Source organism: Maniola jurtina, chromosome 8 (genome assembly GCF_905333055.1).
Source record: "Maniola jurtina chromosome 8, ilManJurt1.1, whole genome shotgun sequence".
Lineage (NCBI taxonomy): Eukaryota > Metazoa > Arthropoda > Insecta > Lepidoptera > Nymphalidae > Maniola > Maniola jurtina.
In genome coordinates, this window is record NC_060036.1 from 2,337,739 (window position 1) to 2,363,621 (window position 25,883).

General features: G+C 37.8%; 1 protein-coding gene across 1 annotated transcript; it reads left to right on the top strand.

Moving 5' to 3' along the window:
* Positions 1-356: 356 nt before the first annotated feature.
* On the top strand, positions 357-25,405 carry LOC123867409 (aminopeptidase N-like). The gene is made up of 16 exons (XM_045909401.1): positions 357-397; positions 4,751-5,222; positions 6,163-6,324; positions 6,777-7,103; positions 10,142-10,325; positions 11,200-11,350; positions 13,033-13,114; positions 14,517-14,700; positions 15,009-15,204; positions 17,492-17,631; positions 21,674-21,808; positions 22,195-22,378; positions 23,261-23,435; positions 23,934-24,080; positions 24,827-24,905; positions 25,162-25,405. The coding sequence occupies exons 2-16, from the start codon at positions 4,753-4,755 to the stop codon at positions 25,381-25,383; spliced, it is 2,838 nt and encodes a 945-aa protein (XP_045765357.1). The 5' UTR covers positions 357-397; positions 4,751-4,752; the 3' UTR covers positions 25,384-25,405.
* The last annotated feature ends 478 nt before the right edge of the window (positions 25,406-25,883 follow it).

The following is a 25,883-nucleotide window of genomic DNA, read 5'->3' on the forward strand; positions in this document are numbered from 1 at the left end:
TGGCTTCATGGGAAAACATCGTGAGGAAACCTGCACGCCTGAGAGTTCTCCATAATGTTCTCAAAGGTGTGTGAAATGTGCCAATCCGCACCTGGCCTGCGTTGTGGATTATGGCTTTCTCATTCTGAGAGGAGACCCGTGCTCAGTAGTGAGCTGGCGATAGGTTGATGATGATGACGTACGACATACTACCAGTAGGTATTCTGTTTTCATAAATCCTTTTGCCTAATCTTGCTAGTTACCACACAAAGGCAAATTAGGATCTTAGGAAAAATGGTCCTTTCATCATTACTAAATTAACCCTAAAATAATTTTCATATCAGTTAATATATTTATATGAAATTCCACTATCATTGAGTCTAGGTCACGCTGTGTACCGGACCACATGTGTTCATAGGTAAGTAAATGTCTCGTGATTATCTAATTTTACATGTACAATAAAAAAAATTGACTGACTAACATATCAACGTGCAGCTTAGGTCGTGTTCCCATTAGGCGAACGGTGAGCGACTGAATGCCCTCTGGCTGACTCCGAGGGCGCGGCGTATAGGTCGATTCGAGTTAGCGGCGATCTGGCGAACTCTTGGGAGGGAAGGAAAACTGCAAGACCCATTACGCACAATCATACTCACGATAACTTCCATATAAATTACAGATTGAAACGGTTGCCATCAACTGATTCGCCGGGCGACTAGTCGACCGTGCGTAATGGTTCTTCATCACTATCTTATCACTAGTATATAATATCGCTACGAATCAATCGCTCACGGGATGCGTTGGCAAGCGAAACACCAAAAACTGCGTACATTACGCACTGTATGGACACTCCATTTAAAATATATTGAGAGAAAAACTGGAATCAAACAGTTAGCCGCTTATTAAAATAGAAATAGAAATATTTTTTTATTCAATCAATCTTTCACAAGTACTTTTGAATCGTCAAATGCATACCCATTGTTCGGAATGTATTGTTCGCCTAATGGGGACACGGCCTTAAGAGGGGTCTCTCCGTCACTCGCTCCATACAAACGTAGTTCCAATTTCATTTGAATAATAAGCAACCAAAGTCCATGAAATTTTGCAGACATATTCTAGAACCTAATATCTATGACGGAGAGAGCCCTGTTAAGCCACTGGGTCCAGATTTTGTATGCGAAACGATTGCCTTTTTTTTTTTTAAAGAATATTAGCCACGTTAAATGACTAATATTCCCCTTTCCTCTCCAACTAAGCATCAGGCTTGTGCTAGGAGTAGGTACGACAATAGTGCAACGGGCGGGGTTTCAACTTCCGTAATCTTTTCAAGGTTAGATAGTAAGATTTTTTTTTAGTTCTATGTAATTAAAATGAAATACGTCCATTTTATTGCTTTTGCAATTAATACTAATATTATAAACACGAAAGTGTCTGACTGTCTGGCTGTCTGTACCTTTTAACGGGGTATATTTTGTTTAACCAATTTTCACTAGTGCAGAGATATCGTGCATCCTGGGGACGGAAAAAAGTATACTACTTTTGTTCCGGAAAAAGAAAGAGTAAGTAAATCCACACGGATGAAGTCGCGGGCATGCCCTAGGGCTAGTAATGAAATAATCAGAGGAACGTATAAATGGCAAACTGTGCGAAGCCAACACAAGTCAAGCAAAGTTTAGGCAGTGACGATTGTGATAATTTTTAATCTATAATATCAATATTGATATCATTATAAAATATGACAAATACTGGCAATATCATTTCGTAACATATTACCAGTATTTGTCACAGTGACATGTATAATGCACGACAGGTTGAGATGGCAACCGGGGTGGGTACGCCCCGCACACCCGCACAGCCCCGCGTAACGCACAGCAGGTTAGCGCTGTGCGGGGATATAATGCACTCCTGCAGATTAGAGTATATTACCGTGTTAGAGTGGAGCCGGGGCACAGTATCTTTCAACTGTTTTTATTTTGGCATACGGTTTAAAATAGTATAATGTAAACAAAATAGAAGAGACTCCAAAGCACGCGCCACTTTTGTAGTTATGGCAAAATGATGCCGGGTCCGTACTCCGTAGTCACTACGCTTTGACCCACTAAATAAAGCCGAGTTTTAGTTTTTTTTTTTTATCAATTTGGGCCTCTGTTCCACTTTAATGTGCGAGTGTACGTAGTGCATTGTAGATCTATATTATTAGTTTATACATAATATAAATACATCATCAAAAGTAATTACTATTGACAAAATTTTTTGTCACTAAAGCACAAGTTAAGATTGGCAGTCCTTCGATTGATAAGGAAATTCTTTACTGCTCACTACTGATATCAAGAGATAAGATTGATACAGATATAGGAGTGAATCCACTTGAAACTCTATTACACCACATAAAACTATTTCATGGGATAGGGAGTTGATAAAGTCAGATGGAAAGTGGTGATAGCCTAGTGGTTTAGATGTTGGCCTTGTAGAGTTGGTGAAGAGGGAGGTCGATCGCGGGCACGTACCTCTAATTTTTCGAAATGATGTGCGTTTAAAGCTTAATAATAATTAATATCTTTATTTTATCAGACAAAAACCCCCAATATTATCTTAGTAGCTATCTTAACCTATGTTAGTAAATATGAATAATATGTGTTAGTAATGAACTTATTCTATGTTAGTTAATAATACAATTAATATACTTACTTACAAAGTAATTCAAACATCCAGACTGGAGTTCGCCGAAAGCTACATAAACAACGGTTGCTAAATCAGCTGGTTATTTCGAAACCGTCGTTTAAACAACCGTTTTAATATTTACTGTTCATCACGAAAAAGTGTAGCATGGTTACTAAATCGGCGGAACACCATCTGTTCTCAGCTACGCTGCTGCTACGAACGAACGCTAAAACGCAATGCGTTAGCGAAGACACATTGTCATTACTATTCAACACAACAAACTGTGACGCCTATATTTAGGAGCATAAAATAAAATACTTTCAACTGGAAAAGTACAAAGACGCTATGGGTAAGATGAACTACACTATTGTTCTAAATTTTGCCAGGTAGTAAGCGTCCCAAATTTACAACTTCGGGGCCCCGACGTCACAGTCGTGATCATGTGTCCTGCACGAGTTGGACTGTTGATTTTTTGCTGTCGTGTTGCCGTAATTATTTGTGCGTGCATTTAAAGATGATTTTAAGAGATTCTAGTGTTTAAAATAATTTCAATATTAAAATGGAGGGCCAAAAATGTGTACAAGTGATTTTTCAAGTGACGACAAGCGCATCAGTTCAGAGTTGGTTTTAAAATATCAAAATATAGTGGAAAGTAAGATAAGTAATTATTTCCAACCATTACATTAATCACTTGTTGCACGCTACTGAAATGAACAACGCAAAGACAAATCGAAATAATCTAAATTGATCTGTACACAAAGGCACAACAGATGTAAAAATGTGGAAACCCCGGTTAAACGACCCTTCCGAGCTCGGTTAGGTAAAACGGCCGTTTTAGGGCTGCAAACCTCGGTTAGGTGCTGGTGAACAGTAAAAATCACTTAATCAGCCGGTTTTCTAATAATCAGCCGTTTTAAAAGTCGGTGAACTCCACCCCCAGTACGCTTTGAAAGCGCTATCCTGTCTTTCTGCTCAGTATAATGTTGGGACTTAAGGTACTCACGCACTCGAACTGCACCGCACGATATTCTCTCCAGCCGCGCCGCGCGGCAGTGCGGGGCGCTGACGCGACGCGCAGTTCCGCTGCAGTGCAGTTCGAGTGCGTGGGCACCTTTATTTTGAGACTCCGTTTAACTAATTTTATCATTTGGTACAAATAGGTATAGTAGCTTACAAACACAGAAATCCAAAGTATTTTATATCTATGCTTACAAATGATGACGATGTCTGCAAGAACGACATTTTTTAAAAATTCAGATACCGGTTAGCTGTGTTTGAGTGAAATTGCAGTCAAAGGACTGCAATTTCACCTGGTGGTAAGTGATGAGGCAGTCTAAGATGAAAGCGCACTAACCTGGAAGGGGATTGGCAGTTTTTTTAGTAAACCTATACCACTTTGGTATCCACACGGCATCGTACCGGAACGCTAAATCGCTTGGCGGGACGGCTTTTGCTGGTAGGGTGGTAACTAGCCACGACCGAAGCCCCCCACCAGACAACTTCCACCACCACCTTCCACAGGCTACTTCTTATTCAGTGAACAGATCAAATTTTAAGGTGATAAAATTTATGATTTGCCCGGATGGGCCGGAATATTCGTTTATATATTTTATTGTAGGTATACGTAACTGTAATCTAAAAGTTATCGTTAGTTTTTTTTTTTTTTTACTACAACGAATATAATATTTTCGTTTATCAGATGACCAATACGAAGTTTTTATTTTTCATTCGCGTAAACGACCAGTTTGAATTTATGTTCAACGCCGCATGCATGATGCAGCATTAATATTATTTCCGCTTATATACGTCAATGCTGCATAAGTCAATTGGCAATTGTTTAGTTCTGTTTTCTAAAATTTTAGTTTTTGGGGTACAGTTGTTCTGAAAGGCGCCACGTCCATTATTTTGTTGACTGCATCTGTGCACACGTTTTTTTTGGAGAGTAGCTAGTTTTTTATGGATTTTATTACTTGATTGCATTATCGTCATTATTTGTATTGTAAACAAAATAAAAAATAAAATGCTGAAAAAAACATTGTACAATATTTTTTCGGAACACGTCGCACAATGCTTTTATAACTTTCGACCTGTATACTTAATTTCTCTCTTTCAGATATGATTTCTCTAGTTTTGCTCTCTTTGTTGGGGTCCGGTCTGACCTACAGCGTGCCTCCCCGCGCCGAATCTGCGACGCAACTACCAGACAGAGCCTATATCCTGCCATGGACTACTTACCCGACTTTTTACGACGTTCGACTGTTCCTAGATCCTGGAAACAAGGAATATTTCACAGGAGATGTCTCTATTCGGTTGTTCTCTCATATAGATACGGACACTATAGTCTTGCACGCAATGGCAATGAATATAACTAAGATCGGTCTGTTCGATGACGTGAATGTAGATGTTAATATCACCGATAGTTTTAACCTTGCAACCGATGACACGCATTTTCTAACAGTCACATCGAAGGTTCCATTGATAAGAATGCGACCATATAATTTGAAGATAGAGTACAGAGGGACGTATGCGACTAACATGTTTGGAATATACGTGTCGACTTATGAACGCCCTGGTGGTGGGACAGTGTGAGTATTGAACTTTATAATGCTACAAACCACTTGCACCAAACTGCTTAGTCTGGTTTAGTTGGTAGGTAATGCCACTCTTTGACAAAGTTATTCCAGGTTTGATAAGACATTATTTAGCAGGATACATTTAGCCAGTTATGAGCAAGTCAATCTTATCATATACGTGTATAAATATTACTTTTCGCAACGTGAATTTATGGATTTTGAGGGAGCTTAAAATAATGTACAAGGGGTATTACTGTACAACTGTGCTACTATTACGCTCTATTGATTTTTAAAATGTGTGGTAAAATTGTATTTGATTTAAAAAGGAAATTTTAAGAAGTAGTGTTTCTAAAAGTTTTATTGTATAAATTACGAAACTATCGTAAATAAGTAAATTTTACCGTAAAACCTTATGGTTTTTAGAGTTCTGAACCTCAAAAGGAAAAAGGAACCCTTATAGGATCACTAAACTTCATTGTCTGTCTGTGAAGACCATTTTTCTCAGAAACGCGTGGAAATATCAAGTTAAAATTAATTTAGCCTATGACTGTCCTTGGAACTGTAAAAAATAAACTTCTAAATCAAAGAAATTAAAAGATCCGTCTGCTGTCGCATATTTTGACATTCGCAAGGGAATAAAAACCTTACTTCCCAGTACTTCCCAGTTCCCGTTGACCTAGGATCATGAAATTTGGCAAGAAGCAATGTCTTACAACACAAGTAAAGGGAAAAATCCGAAAAAATAATTGTAGTTGTGTCAAAAGTTGCGATTGCAAACTTATATTTGCAGTTGGCAACAAAATAACTACACGGATCTCGGTGGGCGAGTCCGACTCGCACTTGGCTGATCTGATGCGGGTCTCCAGATTCGCAGCCGGACACACTAGCCGCTAGTTTAAGAAGAAAGCGGGCGAGGAATAGACTTATGATGATAACTTTATATGTATTTTAGGGATCTAATAACATCCCAGCTGCAACCGACGTTTGCCCGCCGCGCGTTCCCGTGCTACGACGAGCCTCGGTACAAGGCAGTGTTCCGTACCACCATCTACGCGCCCCCGGCTTACACTACTGTAAGGACCAACATGCCTCAAAAAACAACTGATCTGATCAAGTAAGACATTTTTTAATTCATGATAAGTTGGCCCTTAGCTGTGATCTAATGGTGGTAAGTAATAACACAGTCTAAGATGGATCCGGGCTAACTTTTTTTTAATTTCCAAAATTACCAAAAATAATTTACACGTTACAACAAATGGTTGGCTCCAGTTTAAATCAAGTGCTTAATAAGTAGTAAACTTACATTGAATAAAATATTTGACTTTGACTTGGAAAGTACTATTAACTCAAAGAAAGTAAAGATTATCCAAAATAATTATGCCCAGAGGGAAATGATCAAATTATCTCTTACTGTTATTATTATTAACAGTACAGAGGTACTCTATCTACATTGATAACAGGAGACCCAGGGATTAGGAATGATAAAAGATCGCGCTAATTTTACTGCCGAAGAAATATTTCTTGAAATGTTTTGGTATATGTGAGTCATCTATGTACTTTTTTCAGACCTGAAGTAGAAGGTTTCAAGAAATACGAGTTTGAAGACACCCTAAAACAGTCCACCTACCTCCTGGCCTATCTGGTGTCAGACTTCGACTTCGTTTCCAACGAGGTTGCAGGCGTGCCAACCGGCATCTTCCCTAAGCCTTTCAGGGTGTACTCTAGGCCAGGCACGCAGAGCACTGCAGAATTTGCGCTAGACTATGGACCGAAAAATGTGATAGCTTTGCAAAATTACACCAAATTAGATTATGCTCTACCTAAGTTTGACAAAGCGGCCGTGCCTGATTTTGCTGCTGGCGCCATGGAGAATTGGGGACTTGTTATTTACAGGTTCGTATGTTTATATTATCTATTTTTAGGGTTCCTCATAAAAAAAAGAAACCCTTACAACTTCGTTGTCCGTCCGTCTGTCGTGTCTGTCGAGACTCGTCAAGCGATTCAAAATCCATACGATACTTCCCGTGGACCTAATATCAATTGGCAAAGAGGAAAATCCGAAAACCGTGAATTTATGGTTACATCACAAAAAATTAAAAAGCGTATTTCTTGTAAGTACAATGGGTACGGAACCCTGCGTGTGCGAGTCCGACTTCTTAGCTAATTTAAAAGGTAAACCTAGAGACAAACCTGGTATTTACCTTCTAAATCTTTATGTGCTTTGAGGATTTCAATCGCTGGTATAATTTTACGATGGGGTTGGTGGGGTTACAGTATTTTGTTTATTTTAAATAATCACTTAACTAATAGCCGTACATTAGGTTCCTTAACGATGCTGGTGTCTTAATTAATAAATTACTTTTACGCGATAAAATAGTAGGTACTTACTATCTTTTTAATTTACCTAATCTGTAAATAGAATCTCAGTCCTGATTAATTCCCGACAAAGTTTATAATGGAACAATAGAATATTAAAACAGTACAAGTTTCATTGTATGAGATTCATTGTGAGAATACTTTATCCACATTTATCTAGTGAATACTGCGCGGGGAGTCTTTACGCGAGTCTCAAAGGGACTGCCTTCTTCATTACGACACTTTACCGTGACATCCCTTGAGTTTAATTCAGAGAATGCAATATGTCACGCTTGCCTACACTTCATTTCTTGTTTGATGACTTGCTGCGATAATTGCGGTGCAATCTATAGAATTGAAAGGATTCATTCGTCTTAGTTCCCTGCTACCAATTTATGACTATATCACTACCTACAACCGCCGAAAAGAGCAACTGCCGGGTTTCTTGCTGGTTCTTCTCGGTAGGAAGGGCATTACGAACCAGTGGTAGTAGCTTTTGAGGATTAAAAAGTACTTGTAAAAGTCTAATTGAATAAAAATAATTTAAATTTGCCTTCGAATGTACATCAGGATTATTGTAAACTGTGTAAATATTTTTCGTATATAAATAAAATTAATAAAAAATAAAATAAGACCTTAACTTAACTAATGCAAGACTGCGGAATACTATTTCGTTTTTATGTAATAAGTAAAACCCATTGATTTCTACGATTTTATCCGCATGGATTTAGGTTTTAATAAATCGCAAGGGAACTTTTTAATAAAGCAAAATAAATAGTAGTCTCTCTTGGTCTTTACCTATTCTTGCAAAAAGTCATGTACTTAGATCAATGATGCTTCATTGTGGCATGATTGAAGGCTAAACCAACAGACAAACTCTTTCGCATTTGTAATAATACCTAAGTAATAAGATAAGTGAGAAATTGGGAATAACTTCGTGTACGCATATTTTCCAATTCCTACTTTCTCTTATTTTTCTATCTGAAATTCGTTATCTGACGTTCTTCTTTTCTTCCATCGATAGTCCATACTTATATATATACTTATTACTTTTATTACTTATTACTTACTACTTATATTACTTATCCTTACTAATATTATAAATGCGAAAGTGTGTGTCTGTTTGTCTGGTACCTTTTCACGGCCCAAGTTTAACCGATTCTGACGAAATTGTTACAGGGTTAGCTTATATCCCGGGGACGGACATAGGCTACTTTTTATCCCGGAAAATCAAAGAGTTCCCACGGGATTCCCAAAAACCCATCCGCTTAACCGATTTGTATGAGGTACCGAGGTAGCTTGCGTCCGTGTAGTTGACATAGGCAACTTTTTATCACGGAAAATCAAACAGTTCCCACGGGATCTTAAAAACCCTAATTTTTAAATGTAATGGTAAGTAGCCATATAGCAGCCTAAGCCAATTTAGAAATTAAATCCAGCTGTTCTTATTTACATTATAAAGTAAAACTCTGTGTAAAAATTCAGCTTTCCACGTCAAAGGGTTTTGGCTGGGTATTGATGAGTCAGTAAGTGAGTCAGGACTTATCTTCTTGTTTATTTAGATGTTAGTGATAATAACCGACATCGTGGTTTAAGTTGCTCTTCAATGTACGGATGAATATAATATGTACGCTGTTACAATTTGGTCTAAAGGCCTTCCAATGAAAGAAGAATAATTTCAAATATAATATTTTGCACAAAGTATGTACCTAGGTACGTAATAGTGGTAATAGCATGTCGCAATCATGACCACTCGTCGCCATACTTCGTCGTCTCGTGAATGGGCAAAAGACTTCAGAGACTCATTTACTCGAGTTACAAAAGGCGTGACTTTTACATAACGGCCGCAACGCGACTCGAGTTTAATTCAGAGGGCGCGTTAGCTAAAATTGCCCCCATTTAATGAAATATTTGGTGAAAATGTGCATATTTTAGCGTTAAACCATCGTGAATGATAACTTATATATAAAACCGGTCAATTGCGAGTCGGGCCTCGCTTTTTTAGCGTTCCGTACATAATTATGAACATCGTATTTTGGGTGTATGAAATATTCATTCTTTTCTGATCCAGAGCATTGGAATAAATCGTGAAAGACAAACTAAATTAAAATTAAAAGATAAAATAATAACCGACTTCAATAACCACAAACACTAAAAAGAAAAAAATATTTTTGTTTCTACACGTGTATTGTATTTATGAAGTCGGGCGAGTATAATAAAAGAAATAAGAAACCAAAGCATGAAGATAAATTTAAAATGCTTAGTTATTACAGTTAAAACTAACAAAGGACGTGGATTTTACGTGTTTTGGAAGACCTGAGAAATAATTTTTTTGCATAGGCATATTTGCATAATTCAAAAAACGGTATTCCGTATTACTAGGGCTGTCTCCGATCGCTCCCTTACCGCACGATTGCTTTAGCTTCTAGCTTCTAGGCTTCGTCATACCAACCTTAGTTATTACCTACAGAGTAGGCAATAGCATACTATTCTTACTCTGTGACAAGACCGAGTTCTGTGGAGATCTTTGCAGAATGAAACCAATTTTATAAGTCCATGTGCTGTTTTCTTTTCAGAGAGGTAGCACTTCTAGTACAAGATGGCGTCACCACGACGGCAACAAAACAGAACGTCGCACGTATCATCTGCCATGAGAACCTCCACATGTGGTTCGGTAATGAAGTGAGCCCCGTATCTTGGACTTACACCTGGCTGAACGAGGGGTTCGCGAACTTCTTCGAAAACTACGGTACGGACATGGTGAGTACCGAAATTTTGTGATACTTAAGTAAAGAGCACTCGGCTGGGTTTATTGAGGGTTTCTTCTCAGATCAGGGCGATTTTGTACCCCTCGTATGTTGATTGAAATAAAAAGTGTCACCAGATTGAACAAGAGTGAGGAAACTCTCACTTTTGATCCTGAGTCGACTTATGTCAAATATTAAGCTAGGGGTGTCGTGATATCAAAGATACTTAGTCGTTACCTGGCCTACCTAGCATCAAATGTAGGTAGCATTTGTCGCCTGCCAGCGTGAGTGAAGCTTCCACGTATTGTTACAAGTTTCCTAACTGTGGTGAACTGTGATATAATTCAAATATTAGGAAAATACGTTCCGCTGTTTGTGTTATTAGAATAATTGTAATTTTAACTTAAAATAGAAATATTTGATGACCTTCCTGGCGCAGTGGTGAGCGCTATGGTCTTATTTAGGTTCCGGGTTCGATTCCTGGCAGGGGGAGTTTGGGAATTTATAATTTTTAAATTGCCTCCAGTCTGGTCTGGTGGAAGACAACCATGGCTAGTTACCAACCACCCGGTCCCGGGAAGGCCAGCCAGAGGAGGCAGGAGGTTTTAGTCCGCAATACATCCGGGAGCATCCTGGTGAAGTCGGGGATTTTTGATATCCATAAGGCCTTTCTCCTGTCTAGGCCCCTAGGGGAAGAAAAAAAAGTTACCACCCTGCCGCTAAAGCCGTACTGACAAGCAATTTAGCGTTCCAGTGCGATTCCGCGTTGAAACTGATCAGGGGTATGGGTAGCCCGCTTCCATCTTAGAGTGCATCATCACTTACCACCAGGTGAGATCGCAGTCAAAAGTGTGTCGGAATTTCAAACAATCTTTTGTCTATTTTAGGTGCTCCCATGGCGTATGATGGACCAGTATGTCCTGCTTATGCAAAATGTGATGCAGAGCGATGCTATCAGGACCATTAACCCCATGACCCATCCAGTCTTCACCCCCTCTCAAATCATCAGCACCTTTAATGCGGTTGCTTACCAAAAATGTAAGTATTAGGGTTCCTTAGTGCAGTAGTAGGTACCTATAACTTTTATGTAAACTCTGCGTCTGACAGGGGGTTGCTATTAAAGCCACCCCTGTGTCTGGCAATACATGACGTGATTTCTAATACTAGGTATTCCGAAGAAAATATAAACAAGTGTAAATTAAAAATTTATAACACCCCCGACAAGTGAAGGTTACGGTAACTAGAAAAGAGCTGATAACTTTCAAACGGCTGAACCGATTTTCTTGGATTATAGCTAAGAACACTCTCGATCAAGCCACCTTTCAAATAAAAAAATTAAATTAAAATCGGTTCATTAGTTTAGGCGCTACGGTGCCACAGACAGATACACAGATACACAGACACACAGATACACAGATACACACGTCAAACTTATAACACCCCTCTTTTTGGGTCGGGGGTTAAAAAATTAGACTTTATACTTTGACATAAGATTTTTCACACCTTTATTACCTGTTATTTCTCAAAGCCACCATGATCCAAATTTAATAGTCGCTGATCGTTCCTCCCTGTGCTTGGAACAATACGCAGAGAAACATTCAGCTTTTATAAAATAACGAAAGTCAGGCACGTGATGGTTCTCTCTCTAAGAGATCTTTCATTACAGGAAAAAATTATGTGTGTAAGATTTAAGTCATCAAGATTAAATCCAAATTCAAGTTGTCGTGGTCATCCATGTCTTTTAGATAAGATAGAGTATCAGAAATTGCGTTATGAAGAATGCGATAGAATCCCTAGACTTCAATAACGTGATAAGGTACCGATGTGATAAAAAATATACCTACCTATTTAGTTTTAAGGATATTTGGATGTGGATCGTTGAAACAAATACTGAATCGGTTATTATAAAATTGACGAACTCTTATCATAATTAACTCAACAGCCCACACGATAGTGTAATTAATAACTTGTTATATTACTCATGCATTGTTTGAATAGAATTATATAATAGGTAACATTTTGCATTTTGAAAGAGTAACTAAGTTTCTCATCGGCTCTGCTCGGTATAATATGCTTTCCAACCCGGTGGTAGAGTTCTGGCATAATATATTATCATAAGTGCCACAGTTTTTTGCATAAATCAAAGCTATTTATTATTTGCGCTGTAGCTATAGTCCCAAATCAAAGAATATTTATTTATGTTTTCATTAAGTATTTAATTACATTTCATTAAACCCAAAAAAATACCACGCACTTGATTCCTACTTTCTTTTAAAAAAAGTACCTAAATAATAGTAATATTCCATTCAATATATGAGTAGTATATTAATATTAGTAATAGTCCATTGGAAGTTTTTTTGTAGGCAATAAAAAATCTGAATATATTTCTAATTGCCTTATTATCATATACATACTGCGTTCTGAATTCAAAAGCCCCTTTGAATTGGACCTTATAATAGCCGCATGCATTGATACTGCTATTCACTCGCCGCGCCGGTCATTATTACAGCCATTGAACTAAATTAGTACCCATAGAAGGGCTATTTCAAAGGAAATCGTATTAAAAGCCCGCAAATCAGTATCATCAAGTTTTAAGCTAAAACGAGATGCAGCCTGAATTTTTTTTTGTTTGATATATCCCATCCTGAGGTAGGTTTCAATTTAGTTTTTAGTTTCAACCCTACTTAATATAAAAATGTAACGGTTTATTCTTTTTTTAGCCGGCTCTGTCATCCGCATGATGCAGCACTTCCTCACGCCTGATGTGTTCCAGCAAGGTCTTGTCTACTACTTGGCGAATAAGTAAGCTTACGAGATTTTATATCAAGAAAAAATCTACTCAAAGAACGCCAGCTTTAGGAAAATTAAAATTAAACACTGTTCAAATATCACATAATATAACATAGGATTTATTTATCATAAACTTATGCATAAACTAACACAATATCAAATTAAATTACTTATTTACACCTTGAAACAGCAATATTTTGTAAAACTAAAACTTGCAAGTTTACTCTTGCTATAATTATGCTGGTTATGATTTTCTGCATACTCGTATAATCATCGTAGCGCCTTTAAGAGGGCTCTCTCCGTCACTCGTTTCATACAATCGTAGTTCCAATTTCATTTGAATATTAAGCAACCAAAGTCCATAAAATTTGCAGATATATTCTAGAAACTAATATCTATGTCTGTGGTTTTCCAGATTTCTGCTAAAATATTCGGTTTCAAAGTGACGCGGTCTTAAAAATTTTCATACAAATCTTTGAGCCCCTGTAATTTTAAAACTACATATTTTTAGAAAAATCTATAACACCACAGACACAGATATTAGTTTCTAGAATATGTCTGCAAAATTTCATGGACTTTGGTTGCTTAATATTCAAATGAAATTGGAACTACGATTGTATGAAACGAGTGACGGAGAAAGCCCTGTTAAGATGAGTGTCGTCTAGAATCTTTTAAAAAGAACACAAGTTTTTCACGACCGCAAAAAAATAAAAGGCGGAAAAAGTCGTCACAGTCGTCTTGGATATAATATGTATAGCTATGGGTACAATACAATGACGTTGCTCACGTACTGCTTTGTGATTTTTTTCAGGCAATATTTTTTTTCTTTTCCTTAATATCTGCATATAATTTTCATACAGCATAACTAATGAATAAGTAAAAAGTAGGTATGTTCCTTTCCTAGGACTGAAACTTACTCAATATGAATACAGGTGTGAACACAATATACCTAATAGTACTTTAATATGGGTGAATACATAATAAACTTTTTACGCAATGATAATTATTTTTTATTATTCATGAATCGTTTGATTTTATACTAGTTCATACAAGCTCTTACCCCGCGTGGATTTAAATTTTATAAAGATCCCGCTATTATTTTATCAAAATCCTTACTTTTAGGGTGCATTCTGTATTGAAGAGGAGTCTCAAATTTTTAAAACGTTGTTGCACTTACGTAGTACGTTAAAAAGTTTTAATTTTATTGTCAGTTTGCCAATTTATCCTATTAGTCCAGTATATTTGTTACATATGTTTATGTAAATGGCAGTCTAACATGCCAGTGCAAATTGTAAAATGCTTCGTAATACATCGATGTTCGTCATATTTAATGTCGATCTGCCACGTATACTTGAAGAATTGTAGTACAGAATCGGGTTAACCAGCCATATATTGATGAAATTTTTTTGTCCAGCACTCGGAGAGCCGTGACTCCGGATGAGCTGTACGTCCACCTACAGGCGGCCCTGGACGAATCAGACCACACTATACCAAGACCTGTTGAGGAAGTCATGGAGAATTGGACAAGGCAGGGCGGCTTCCCTGTCATCACCGTCAGGAGGTTGGCTCCAACTGCCCAATCTATCTCTATTTCTCAGGTAATAGAGACAGTAAAATTAAATTCAAATTCGTGCACCTTAATTTCCTGTAGGATAACTTGTGCTACTTATGCTACGTCATACCTCTAAGACGGGTTTGGAAAGAAGATTCTATTGAGAAGAGCCAGCAAGAAGCCATGCAATTACCTACTCTTTCCAAACTTAAAATGTTACATAATGTAGTTATCTTATCACTGCCAAGGGTCGCGGTCAAGATTTCCTATAAAAATAAATGCTTCCTTGTCCATTCTTTCTTTATTTTCACTATCATTTTTTTTTGGTAAGAATAAAAACAAATTTCCCGACAGGAACGTTACCTGACCAACCCTAGAGAAGTGTCACGTACCACCTGGCATGTGCCGGTCAACTGGGTCCTGTCCACGAACCCCGACTTCTCTGACACGAAGCCTCAAGTGTGGCTGCAGCCCACTGGGCCAGCTCTCGCCGTCGACATCCCTGGCCTCTCAGACGCTGAATGGTTCATCGTTAATAAGCAACAAGCTAGTGAGTACATGCCCATATTATATTGTGAACTAGCTGATGCCCGCAGCTTCGCCCGCGTGGATTGGTCAGATCCCCTGCAGCATCAGGATTGAGGAGTTGGACTCCAAATTTTTTATGAAACAATGTCGCAAAGTTCCTCAATCGATTAAAAAAAAATGACGCAAATCGGTTCAGAAATCTCGGAGATTTCCGTGTACATAGGTAGAAAAACACAACTCCCTTTTTGAAAGTCGGTTAAAAAAGTAGCCTATGTTACACCCTGGTCAATCCTCTACTTGTCTGTGAAAATCCCGTCAAAATCGGTTCAGCCGTTCCAAAGATTAGCCTTTTCAAACAGACAGACAGACAGACAGACAGACAGACAGACAGACAGACCGACAAAAATTTTAAAAACGTGTGATTCAGTGTTGGTATCGTTCAAATAACCATATGAGCTTAATATGAGGTAGTTATTTCGAAATTACAGACAGATACTCCAATTTTATTTATTAGTATAGATTTGAATAATAAACTTGTATTGTAGGTACGCCACATAAATTTAGTACAAAAAACAAAAATATACTAAGCCGTAACGACAACTTGAACGCTAAAATATATTTTCCTTGACAATATAGCGGAAATTCTAACAGAGTTTATGTTATGGGAAACTTTGCTCTTCAACATTTGTATCTCCACGATTGTAGTTCCACTTTGGTGATCAAATGGTAACCTTACTACTGTAAAATTATAAATCATAAACTATATAAATCGAAAGATTACTGACATATATAAGAACACAGAAAATAATAATATTAATGCAGATACATGACAAAAACATAACTATTAAGTAGACTTAGATCTAGGTTTAGGACTAGGCCTGACTAGAAAACATCACCTGAAGTTATTTTGAAAATATTTCTAGGGTTCCGTACTTCAAAAGGAAAAACGGAACCCTTATAGGATCACTTTGTTATCTGTCTGTCTGTCTGTATGTCTGCCCATCCGTCCGTCCGTCCGTCCGTCGTGTCTCTCAAGAAACCTATAGGGTACTTCCCGTTGACCTAGAATCATAAAAATTGGCAGGTAGGTAGGTCTTATAGCACAAGTACAGCAATAAATCTGAAAACCCCGAATTTGTGGTTATATCTTTTAAAAAAACTTAAAATGTGTTTCAATTTTCAAAGTAAGTTAACTATACCAAGTGGGGTATTATATGAAAGGGCGTTACATATACATTCTAAAACAGATTTTTATTTATTTTTATGTATAATAGTTTTTGATTTTGTTAGCTTTATCATTGATTGTAAATTAATATTTGAAGCTGATTTGACCAAAATATAGAAAATGTAAAGTCTTGATTTGACTCAAATTTAAATGTAGAAAATATAAGTCTTGATTTGAATAAATTCAGTAGAAACATTTTTTTACAAGTCATGATACTAAAATCGTAACGTGTATAAATAAGAATTTTGGTGGTATTGTCCACCAGTTTTTGAGCGTCAGTGTTGAAGCGTGTTATAATGCCGGTTCACGGCCAAAAATCTATAAACTTCCTAATAAAGTGAATAATCAAATTCTAAACAAGTAAACGAAATAAATCACCACAAATAACTAATTTAGTGTTTGGAGAAATAAACGCTACTAAATGGATTATGTCTATCATTTCATCGAGGAACCTGACTACGATTGTACAGATTTATTGTGCAAAATGTTGAAAAAAAAAATCCTGAGTACGGAAGCCTCAGTGCGCGAGTCTGACTCGCACTTGACCGGTTTTTTTAAGTAAGATAATTCTTGTAAGAGATCTTTCGATATCGGTTAAGATTATTGTGGTGTATTAGCTTTATGTTCTGCATCAGTTTGTAATCATGACTCATGATGAATGACTGATGGGGCAAACAACTATCCAGATAGGTGTTTGTGATGCGAACATCACTCATCAATTAGACAAGTATCCATCACAGTAGTAACTGGCAAAACTGCCAGCAAAACCTATCATTTAATTGTATAATGGAGTCCCCAGACTTCCTATTCGTCCTACGAATTGACAGAGATCATTGCAAAACCTAGCTGAGACTCATTTTATGTTTGCACCAATTGCAAGTTGATCTCAAGGGTCCTTGGATGAATGCAGTGCATACACGCAACATACAAACGGAGAAATCGAATGTGCCGGCTTTTTTAGTGCGCACAAACGCAATACGTAACGTCATACTTTCGCTATGATTATCGTAAGTACGCAGCGTGAATGCGTAGCATCTATAGCACCAACGGACTCCTATTTCACATGTTTTTTTTTCCTTCCTAGGCTATTACAGAGTGAACTACGATGACGGGAACTGGCGTGCGCTGGCCCGCGTCCTGTCCACATCTCACGACACCATCCATTTGCTGAACCGTGCTCAGATTGTTGACGACGTGTTCAACATGGCCAGAAATGGCAGAACAGTAAGTACTGTATTCCACCTTACATAATAATTTCTTTGAAATGTGATCTATGCTGCATTACACAGGTGCGATATTTAAGAGTGCTTGCCATGGTCGCTCCAAGCCGAGCGTGAGAGCTTGCTATTGCAATCAACATTCCGGGCGGGACATAGTCAAGATCGAGATGCGTGATGTGTTCAGAACAACGCGAATCAACGTTTGGTATTGCGTTAAGTTTTTTGCAAATTAATTGATATTTTCAATAAACTGAAGACATTTGAAATTATTATTAGGTAAAGTTTGCTATAAAGACAATTTTGTAGTTTCTCACATGATTTAATTACCTACGCACGAAGTTGAGTTGCAAGCAAGAAGCTGGAAATAGAGATGTATCAACATTCAAGGGTCATAAATCTAGATGTATAATAATATATATCCATACTCTAATCTTAAAAATAATAAATATACTATATAATCTTCTAACACCGACATTTGCTCAATGTGACAAAACGCTACTTCTATTAGCATACTCGTACCGTTTAAGACTGAGATGGGTTGAAAAGCGGCGATAATGGTTAAGATTTCGGAGGTTATTAGTTCAATCCAGGGTACACACCTCTAACTTTTCCGAGTTAGGTATGTGCGTTTTAAATAATTAAATTTCACTTGCTTTAACGGTGAAGGAAATCATCGTGAGAAAACCTGCATGCCTGAGAGCTCTTCATAATATGTGTGTTCTCAAAGGTGTGTGAAGTCTGCCAATCCACGTTGGGCCAGTGGGACTATTGGCTCCTTTTCATTCTGAGAGGATACCCGTGCTCTGCAGTGAACCAGTGTTGGGTGAATTATGATGATGATGAGATGAATAGGATTCGTCTACAATTAGCTGCTGTAGAAGCGACAATATGCAGAATATCAAATCAGCTCGTTCGTTGGCTCAACTCAATTCAGTGTTGATCTCTAAGTTTGCAAATCGCCCTGCCGATCACCGTACATGCAGTCGTTGAGCTCAGCTACGTTTTGTACACAAACCATTGACTATAGGTGCCTATGTGGATGAAGTGGAATGGTGTGATAGCAAAATAAACTCTTTATATGCCCGGGTGGCACAGGTCTGTTAATAACGATTTTGAATTTCTGAATAGTGTCCAGTTTTCGTCCCGTCGAGCGTAATTGATAGTAGACCCGCCACAAAAGGTACTGGGCTTTTGTAACTATGAGCCTATTGTGATTTTTGAAGCACTAAATATTAGATATTACCACAATTAAAGCTTATTTTGCTTTAGCTTTTCATTAGTTTGATTTGTTCACATCTTGTGCTTGCAATAATGGTCTGATTAAGTTGAAATTTTGCAGATGCGTGTGGTTTGAATGACAGTAGATGATTAGTCATTAGTCATTTATTCATGCATTCCAATATTTTAACATAATTTATAACAATAACTATTACAGTAAATGTTTAATTATTATTTTACAATGTCAATATTGGAACCCCGTTGGGGCACACACATTACGGTACCATTGAGTGTTTCTGATGATGAAGGTGGGTGGTACACGTCAGAACTCTCTGATTGGCGTACGGCGGGATTCATTTGCTTTGTTTTATTTGTTTATTTACTCGTATTAAAGTAGCTACGACTTCATTATACCTAATAATCAATTACCTACTTAATATGAATGAATATTATAAATTCGAAAGTGTTGTTTGTCTGTCCGCTAGCTTTTCACATTCTAACGGTTTAACCGATTTTAATGTTTGGTACAAAGTTAGCTTAAATCACGGAGACGGAAATACTACTTTTTATACTGAAAGGCCCTTCTGTTGAACCGATTTATATGTTAAGAATTCCCACAAGATTTTTAAAAAACCGAAGTCCAACTCCACCAATTCTAAGTCGCGGGCATTATTTAGTATATTATAAGAGTACCTACATAATATTTTCATGAGTTCACTTTTCAAGAAAATCAATGACAACAGCCTGGTGATAGAGAGGGGGACGGTGGGAACGGAAACGCTCTGAAAGAGAAGGGCAAAATAGTCGAGCTTGCACTTAAGTAGGATAATATCTACGAGTATGTTTCATTTGAATAAAATAAATAAGTAAAATAAAAATGAGTTTTTAATACACATGAACTTTTAAGGTTCCCTGGTATAAAGATTGCTAATCTATACTATACTACATATATAGATACTATATTATAAAGAGGTATATATAACAATTATATAGAATAATTTTCTACCCTTTAGATAATCTCTGTAGGTTTAAATGTGTCACAAAATTGTGTTATGCTGAATCACCAACTAACTCACTTTGAGCTATTCACATCTTTATCGAGATATAGATAAGTAAGATTTCCGATTGAGTCATACGTCTGATATTTTATTGTTCTTATGAAAAGCTGAAAAACCCAATATCTCTGTCATAGGTATATTTTCTTGATTAAACTTTTACTAGTAAATAATAATGCATGCATAGTATATTTCTAAAACACGTATTTAAATAGGAATTCCTTTATTTCCAAATCCGATTAATCCTTGTTTAGTCTAATAGCCTCCCAGGTAGGCGGCCCAGCCCTCAAGCGCCATCTGAGAAACGAATTTCAGGCTTTCCTTTTATCCACAGCGCATATCTTAACGCCAGTGAAATCATTAAGTAAAAACAGAGAAATGATAGTTTCTGAATAAATCATAATAAAGAACTACTAGACATTGGGCTATGATTTAGTATAGTATTATTTGGATTTCTGTGGCTATGATAGTTAGGAATAGAGAGAGCACTTTTATTTGCACTTGTGTACCGTCATTTATCTCCTGCGTAGGTATTTGTGTCTAGATGCCTAGTCTCTGTTTGAGAATTGAGATTAGCCGCTGACCGATCAGGCAGAAAATCAGATTCAAAGTTCTGTAATCATTTCTGATTGAGTTTTGCTGTTGCTCTTGCAGTCACCTGATTTGAAGTAATTGGTAACTGCTTGTTGGCTTGAAGTTAGAAACTGTGTTCTTTGAACTTGAGAACTCGAGTGCGATTAGGATTGCAACTAGTAGTATTTATCTAGTGAGTTTCGAACTAGAACCTTTCAGTCTAATTTATACACAATGTTTATACCTTCTTACTTGGGGCCTTAGATAGGGAATCAAACCTAGGACCTTGTGATCTTCAGTCGAACATTCTAACCACTTGAGTAACGAGGCAGTTAACACTAAAATTACTTATCGAGTGCACTATATCGATTTCTAGATTTTTATTCAGCACAAGTTCTTTTCCGCTTCATTTGACGGCGCAAATCGGAGTGTATTTTTGTGTTACTGCATACCAACTTTTAAATGCATTTACCAGAAATCGCGCAAGTATAATCTGAATTGCTTACTTAGTTAAGTAGCTTTTACAATAACTTTCCAAGGAAAAATATTTTGATTACCAATTACCATGTACCTATCTAGCATAGCTTGTATTATCATTATTTGGAAAAGCCGTGTTGCTACGAGTAAGACCGTGCTTCCTCGTAACATAGCTCTACGTCTATCGATACTTCCATACTTATAATATTATAAATGCGAAGGTGTGTCTGTCTGTCTGTCTGCTACCTTTTCACAGCCCAACAGTTTAACCCATTCTGACGAAATTTGGTACGGGGTTAGCTTATATCCTGGGGACGGAAATAGGCTTCTTTTTATCCCGGAAAATCAAAGAGTTCGCACGGGATTCCCAAAAATCTATCCGCTAAACTGATTTGTATGGAAGGTACAGAGGTAGCTTGCGTCCCTGTGATTGACATAGGCAACTTTTTATCCCGGAAAATCAAATAGTTCCCACGGGATCTTTAAAAACCTAAATTCACGCGAACGAAGTCGCGGGCATCACCTAGTTTCAATATGTTATATCGTCTTTTTTGCAAACTCATTAGAAATATTTTTACCTATGTTAATTGAAAGCCAAACTCAAACATATTCCGATTATTTTATTAAATAGTTTTATCTAGCTTTCTTTAATGCAAAATATCATATTTGTATACTCACCTAGGGGTTTGTACTTATTTAACAAACATATGATTCATATTACAGAGCTACTCCAATGCCTTCGAAGTGTCCCGCTATTTGGTCAACGAGACGGACTACATCGCGTGGGGTTCCGCCAACAGCGCTTTCAACTACCTCGACGTAGTGCTGAGTGGCTCCCCGGCATATGAAGTATTCCAGGTAGGCATATTATTATAGATATTGTATTGATTTTGAATTTATAAGTCCATTTATTTTTATTTCATTTAATTTATCAAGTTTCTTAGAGAGATTTGATCCTTATAATTGATCCTAATGATCTATGCAATAAAAGTACAGGTTGTAATTTTTACAGATTTTAGTCGGTTCGATTCCCGGGTGTGGCAAGGAATTTTCGAAAATCTTTGAATGCAGTTTTCTTTCTATTCAAAAATAAATAAATGTTTTTTTTTTTGGGTGAAATTTTCTATCTACAGTATTAAGAGTACTTTGCCTTCAGGTGGCATTACAAAATGCTCTAAGCTTGATGTTTTGTATATCCTCTTGATTCTGTCGACCTTTACCCTTATACCTTCTAATGTCTACAGGCGTACGTCCTTCACCTAACCGGTCCATCGTACAATAGACTAGGCTTCGTCGCTGATCCAGCCGGCGAAGAGCACGTCACAGCTGCCCACAGGAACGTCATTCTTAACCTTAACTGTCGTCTCGGCAACCAGCATTGTGTGAACGAATCTCAGACACTTTTGGCACAGTTTAGGAATAATCCGAGTAAGTTTGCTGAGTTACTTTTCAATCAAAATCTTCTCTGTTGAAATGATTGTTGCTTAAAAGCCCTTAGCTCTTTCATTTCTCCTTCATAGTGATATCTGGCGTTAATAATAATTAGACGATACCATAGATATGTATGGACTATACGGTTTGCTGTCAATTTTGTCACAGTCACTGCTGTCACAAACAGATAACCTACCCTCTAATGCGCCAGAACAGTAATAGCCTAGAGGTTAAAAGAATTCAGGGTCCAGAGTTTGATCCCGTGCATGCACTTCTAAATTTCATTTTATCAGAGTTATTTATGTGGTTTGTGGTTCAAATCATGGATTTTTTTTAGTGTTTCAATGGTGAAGACAAACATCATAATACCCGCAACTGCATGCCTGAGAGTGGCGCCGGTGCCTTATAGGTTGAGATGATAAATGCGATAACTTGTGCTTTCATGACAAATATTTGGACAAATCTCAGTTCCATCAATCATGATTGGCAAAATTGTCGGATGCAGAATCTATCTTCAACGGACGCGATGTCTAAAAGAACAAGAATTTCTGATTACCATGATTCCTGATCATCCATGAATTTTGTAAAAACGGTGATAGCCTAGTAGTGAAGACTCCCTCCTACTCTGGGGGTTCAGGGTTCGATCCCGGGCACGCACCTCTAACTGTTAAGCAATCGAATATCACTTGCTTAAACGGTGCAAGAAAACGTCGTAAGAAATAAGCTGTCCATTGTGTTCTTAAAGATATTTGAAATCTACACATTCCCACCACGCTGTGATGGAACATGGCCTTAACTCATCTCATTCTGAGAGGACTCTCGTCCTCAGTTAGTGAGTTGGCGATGGGCGTTGGGTTGAGGTGACGAAATGTTTTCCAGGTCAGCGTCTGAATCCGGACATTCAGATGACGGTGTTCTGCTCGGGCCTGCGTGGAGGTAGTGCGGAGAACTTTGACTTCCTGTGGAATAGATATCTCGCCAGCCAGGACTCCAGTGAGCAGGCCATATTGTTGAATTCACTCGGATGTACTTCTAATGAAACTTTGCGTAGCTTGTGAGTACACTAAAAATAATATTATGTACCTACCTACATTTTTAATGCAAAGATTTATAAGACTTTGAGGTAATTAACAGGATGTTGTAGTTGTAGATACAAGTTCATTGAAAAAAGAAATACAAGTACTTAATAAAAAAAAAAAAAAAAAATTAAGTGTGTGGTTCCAACTCGAGGTTTTCTAAGGCGGTCATCCCACAATAATTGCTGGTATTAATTTAAACAGATTATTAACTCCCGACCCAAAAAGAGGGATGTTATAAGTTTGACGTGTGTATCTGTGTATCTGTCTGTAGCATCGTAGCTCCTAAACTAATGAACCGATTTTAATTTAATTTTTTGTTTGAAAGGTGGCTTGATCGAGAGTGTTCTTAGCTTTAATCCAAGAAAATCGGTTCAGCCGTTTGAAAGTTATCAGCTCTTTTCTAGTTACGGTAACCTTCACTTGTCGGGGGTGTTATAAATTTTTAATTTACACTTGTTAGTAATTCGTTCCAGCTACCTCAACCAAGTGATAGATGACAACTCGGCAGTGCGAGAGCAGGACAGACATACTATCCTCGTCTCTACCATCAACGCTAGCCCGGCCAACATGGAGGCGGCTCTACATTTCGTTGTCGAAAATTTCGCTGCTATACAAACAAGGTATAACTATAGCCTAAAGAGATACTTCATATAAAGTACCTATATCATTAGTCAGTGGCGTGCAGGTCATAGCAGTATAAAACACTGCTTACCTACTCTATTGGTGATAATTTAATTGCTATTTTTCATTGACCTGCCTGTAAAAAATTCGGAAGGATCTAGGTACCCACCGCATTATTATCCTAAGAAATCTCCTATTATTATATGACTTATGAAAGGAGTCACGACTCTCAGTGATGAGGAATGTGACGCCAGTAAATAGGTTCTACTTCCTTCCTAAGTGCCTACCCTAGTTTGAAACCCAGTGCACGCCACTGCCTTTAGTTGATAGAGAAATCCAGACAGAGAAATCCTGTGGGGTCATGGGAACGAGATAAGGGAGGAAAGGTTCAGTTGATCGGGCATGTACCCTACCTGTTAAGGTGCCAACGCACCTGAGCTGCGCTGCGCTGCACTGCAGACCGCGGTACAGTGCGGCAAAATATTATTTCTATCATTTTGTATGGAGCATATCGCACTAGAGTGGCGTTGTCGAGACGCGCAGTTCAGCTGCAGTTCAGTTCGAGGGCGTGGGCACCTTTATAGGTTCTGTCTGTCTTTTGACACAAAACTTTGTGCTCAAATTAGTTCTGACAAGCTTCTTCTTTATTTATAGGCTTTAGAATATTCTGTAAGACATAATAATTTTATTATTATTTTATTGTTTACGTTAGTCTCATAGATGTAATCGTGTTATTGTTTCACAGAGTACAAGGCCTTACGGGTACCACAAATATACTTAACGCTTTCGCCAGAAGATTATCTACAAATTCCCATCGAAATCAAGTAAGTATGTGTTGAACTACGCAATAAAGTATAATTCAACTCGCTCAGCGCGTTGCCGCTTAAAGTTTAATAAACGCCTCTCTTTCTATTGCGTAAATTTTTAACGCTTATCTCTCTCACTCTCTCACAAGATATCAATACACCAACAAACAAACTTCCGCATTTATACCTAATATGAGGAGTGATATGGGTAGTGATTGTAATATTTTTTATATGTATTTGGTTATATTTACAAAATAATTTATTTATTTAACAGATCAGCGAATTCACACGTAGATACGATAGCATTCTCACCGCTGGGGAAAGGGCGTCTGTCAACGACATTAGCGACAATGTCGCAGCGTCCATACAGTGGTCTGCGAACAACTTCGACACAGTTCACAGCTGGTTGAGGTTGAACTACGGAAGCAACGCCAGCATCTTGACGTCGGGATTCCTTATCGTCATTTCCATCTTTGTCACGTGGTACAACCACTGACACAAGTGAGTTGTTCATAGTGAATCGTTATAACTACTGATTATAATGTCAGATGTATACTATGCCCAAAACGTAGGGACGTCCCGCACACTCGCACAACTCCCGCGCTAACCCGCTGCGGGAGGGCGCAGGTGACGTGCGGGTGTACGGGGCGTCCCCCCGCCTCATACCCCGATTGCTATCTCAACCTGTCGCGTTATCTAGGACTATTCAACAGTGAGTAACCCGAATTCTCTTTTTCCATCATTAGTGTACCAGTCCATAATTGGTATTGAGTGCAATATGGTATCGAAACAAAGATTCTCAGTAACCGCGACAATTATCCTGAATATTGTGTGTAATATTATATTTACATCTCGCCAACATTGATAGAGTTATCCTTCGAACCTTGCGAAGTTAATATCAATGGTATTTACTTTTTCAACTCTAATTCAAGAACCATCATCCTCATCATGAACAACCCGGTTCACTTCGAGCATAGGTCTCCTCTCCGAATGAGA

What these genes read in the sequence shown, in the direction of transcription:
- LOC123867409 (XM_045909401.1), top strand. Translation starts at nt 4,753, where the DNA reads ATGATTTCTCTAGTTTTGCTCTCTTTGTTGGGGTCCGGTCTGACCTAC. An exon ending in AAAACAACTGATCTGATCAA is followed by an intron (nt 6,325 to 6,776) that starts GTAAGACATTTT and finishes TACTTTTTTCAG; the next exon opens with ACCTGAAGTAGAAGGTTTCA. An exon ending in AATGAAACTTTGCGTAGCTT is followed by an intron (nt 23,436 to 23,933) that starts GTGAGTACACTA and finishes AATTCGTTCCAG; the next exon opens with CTACCTCAACCAAGTGATAG.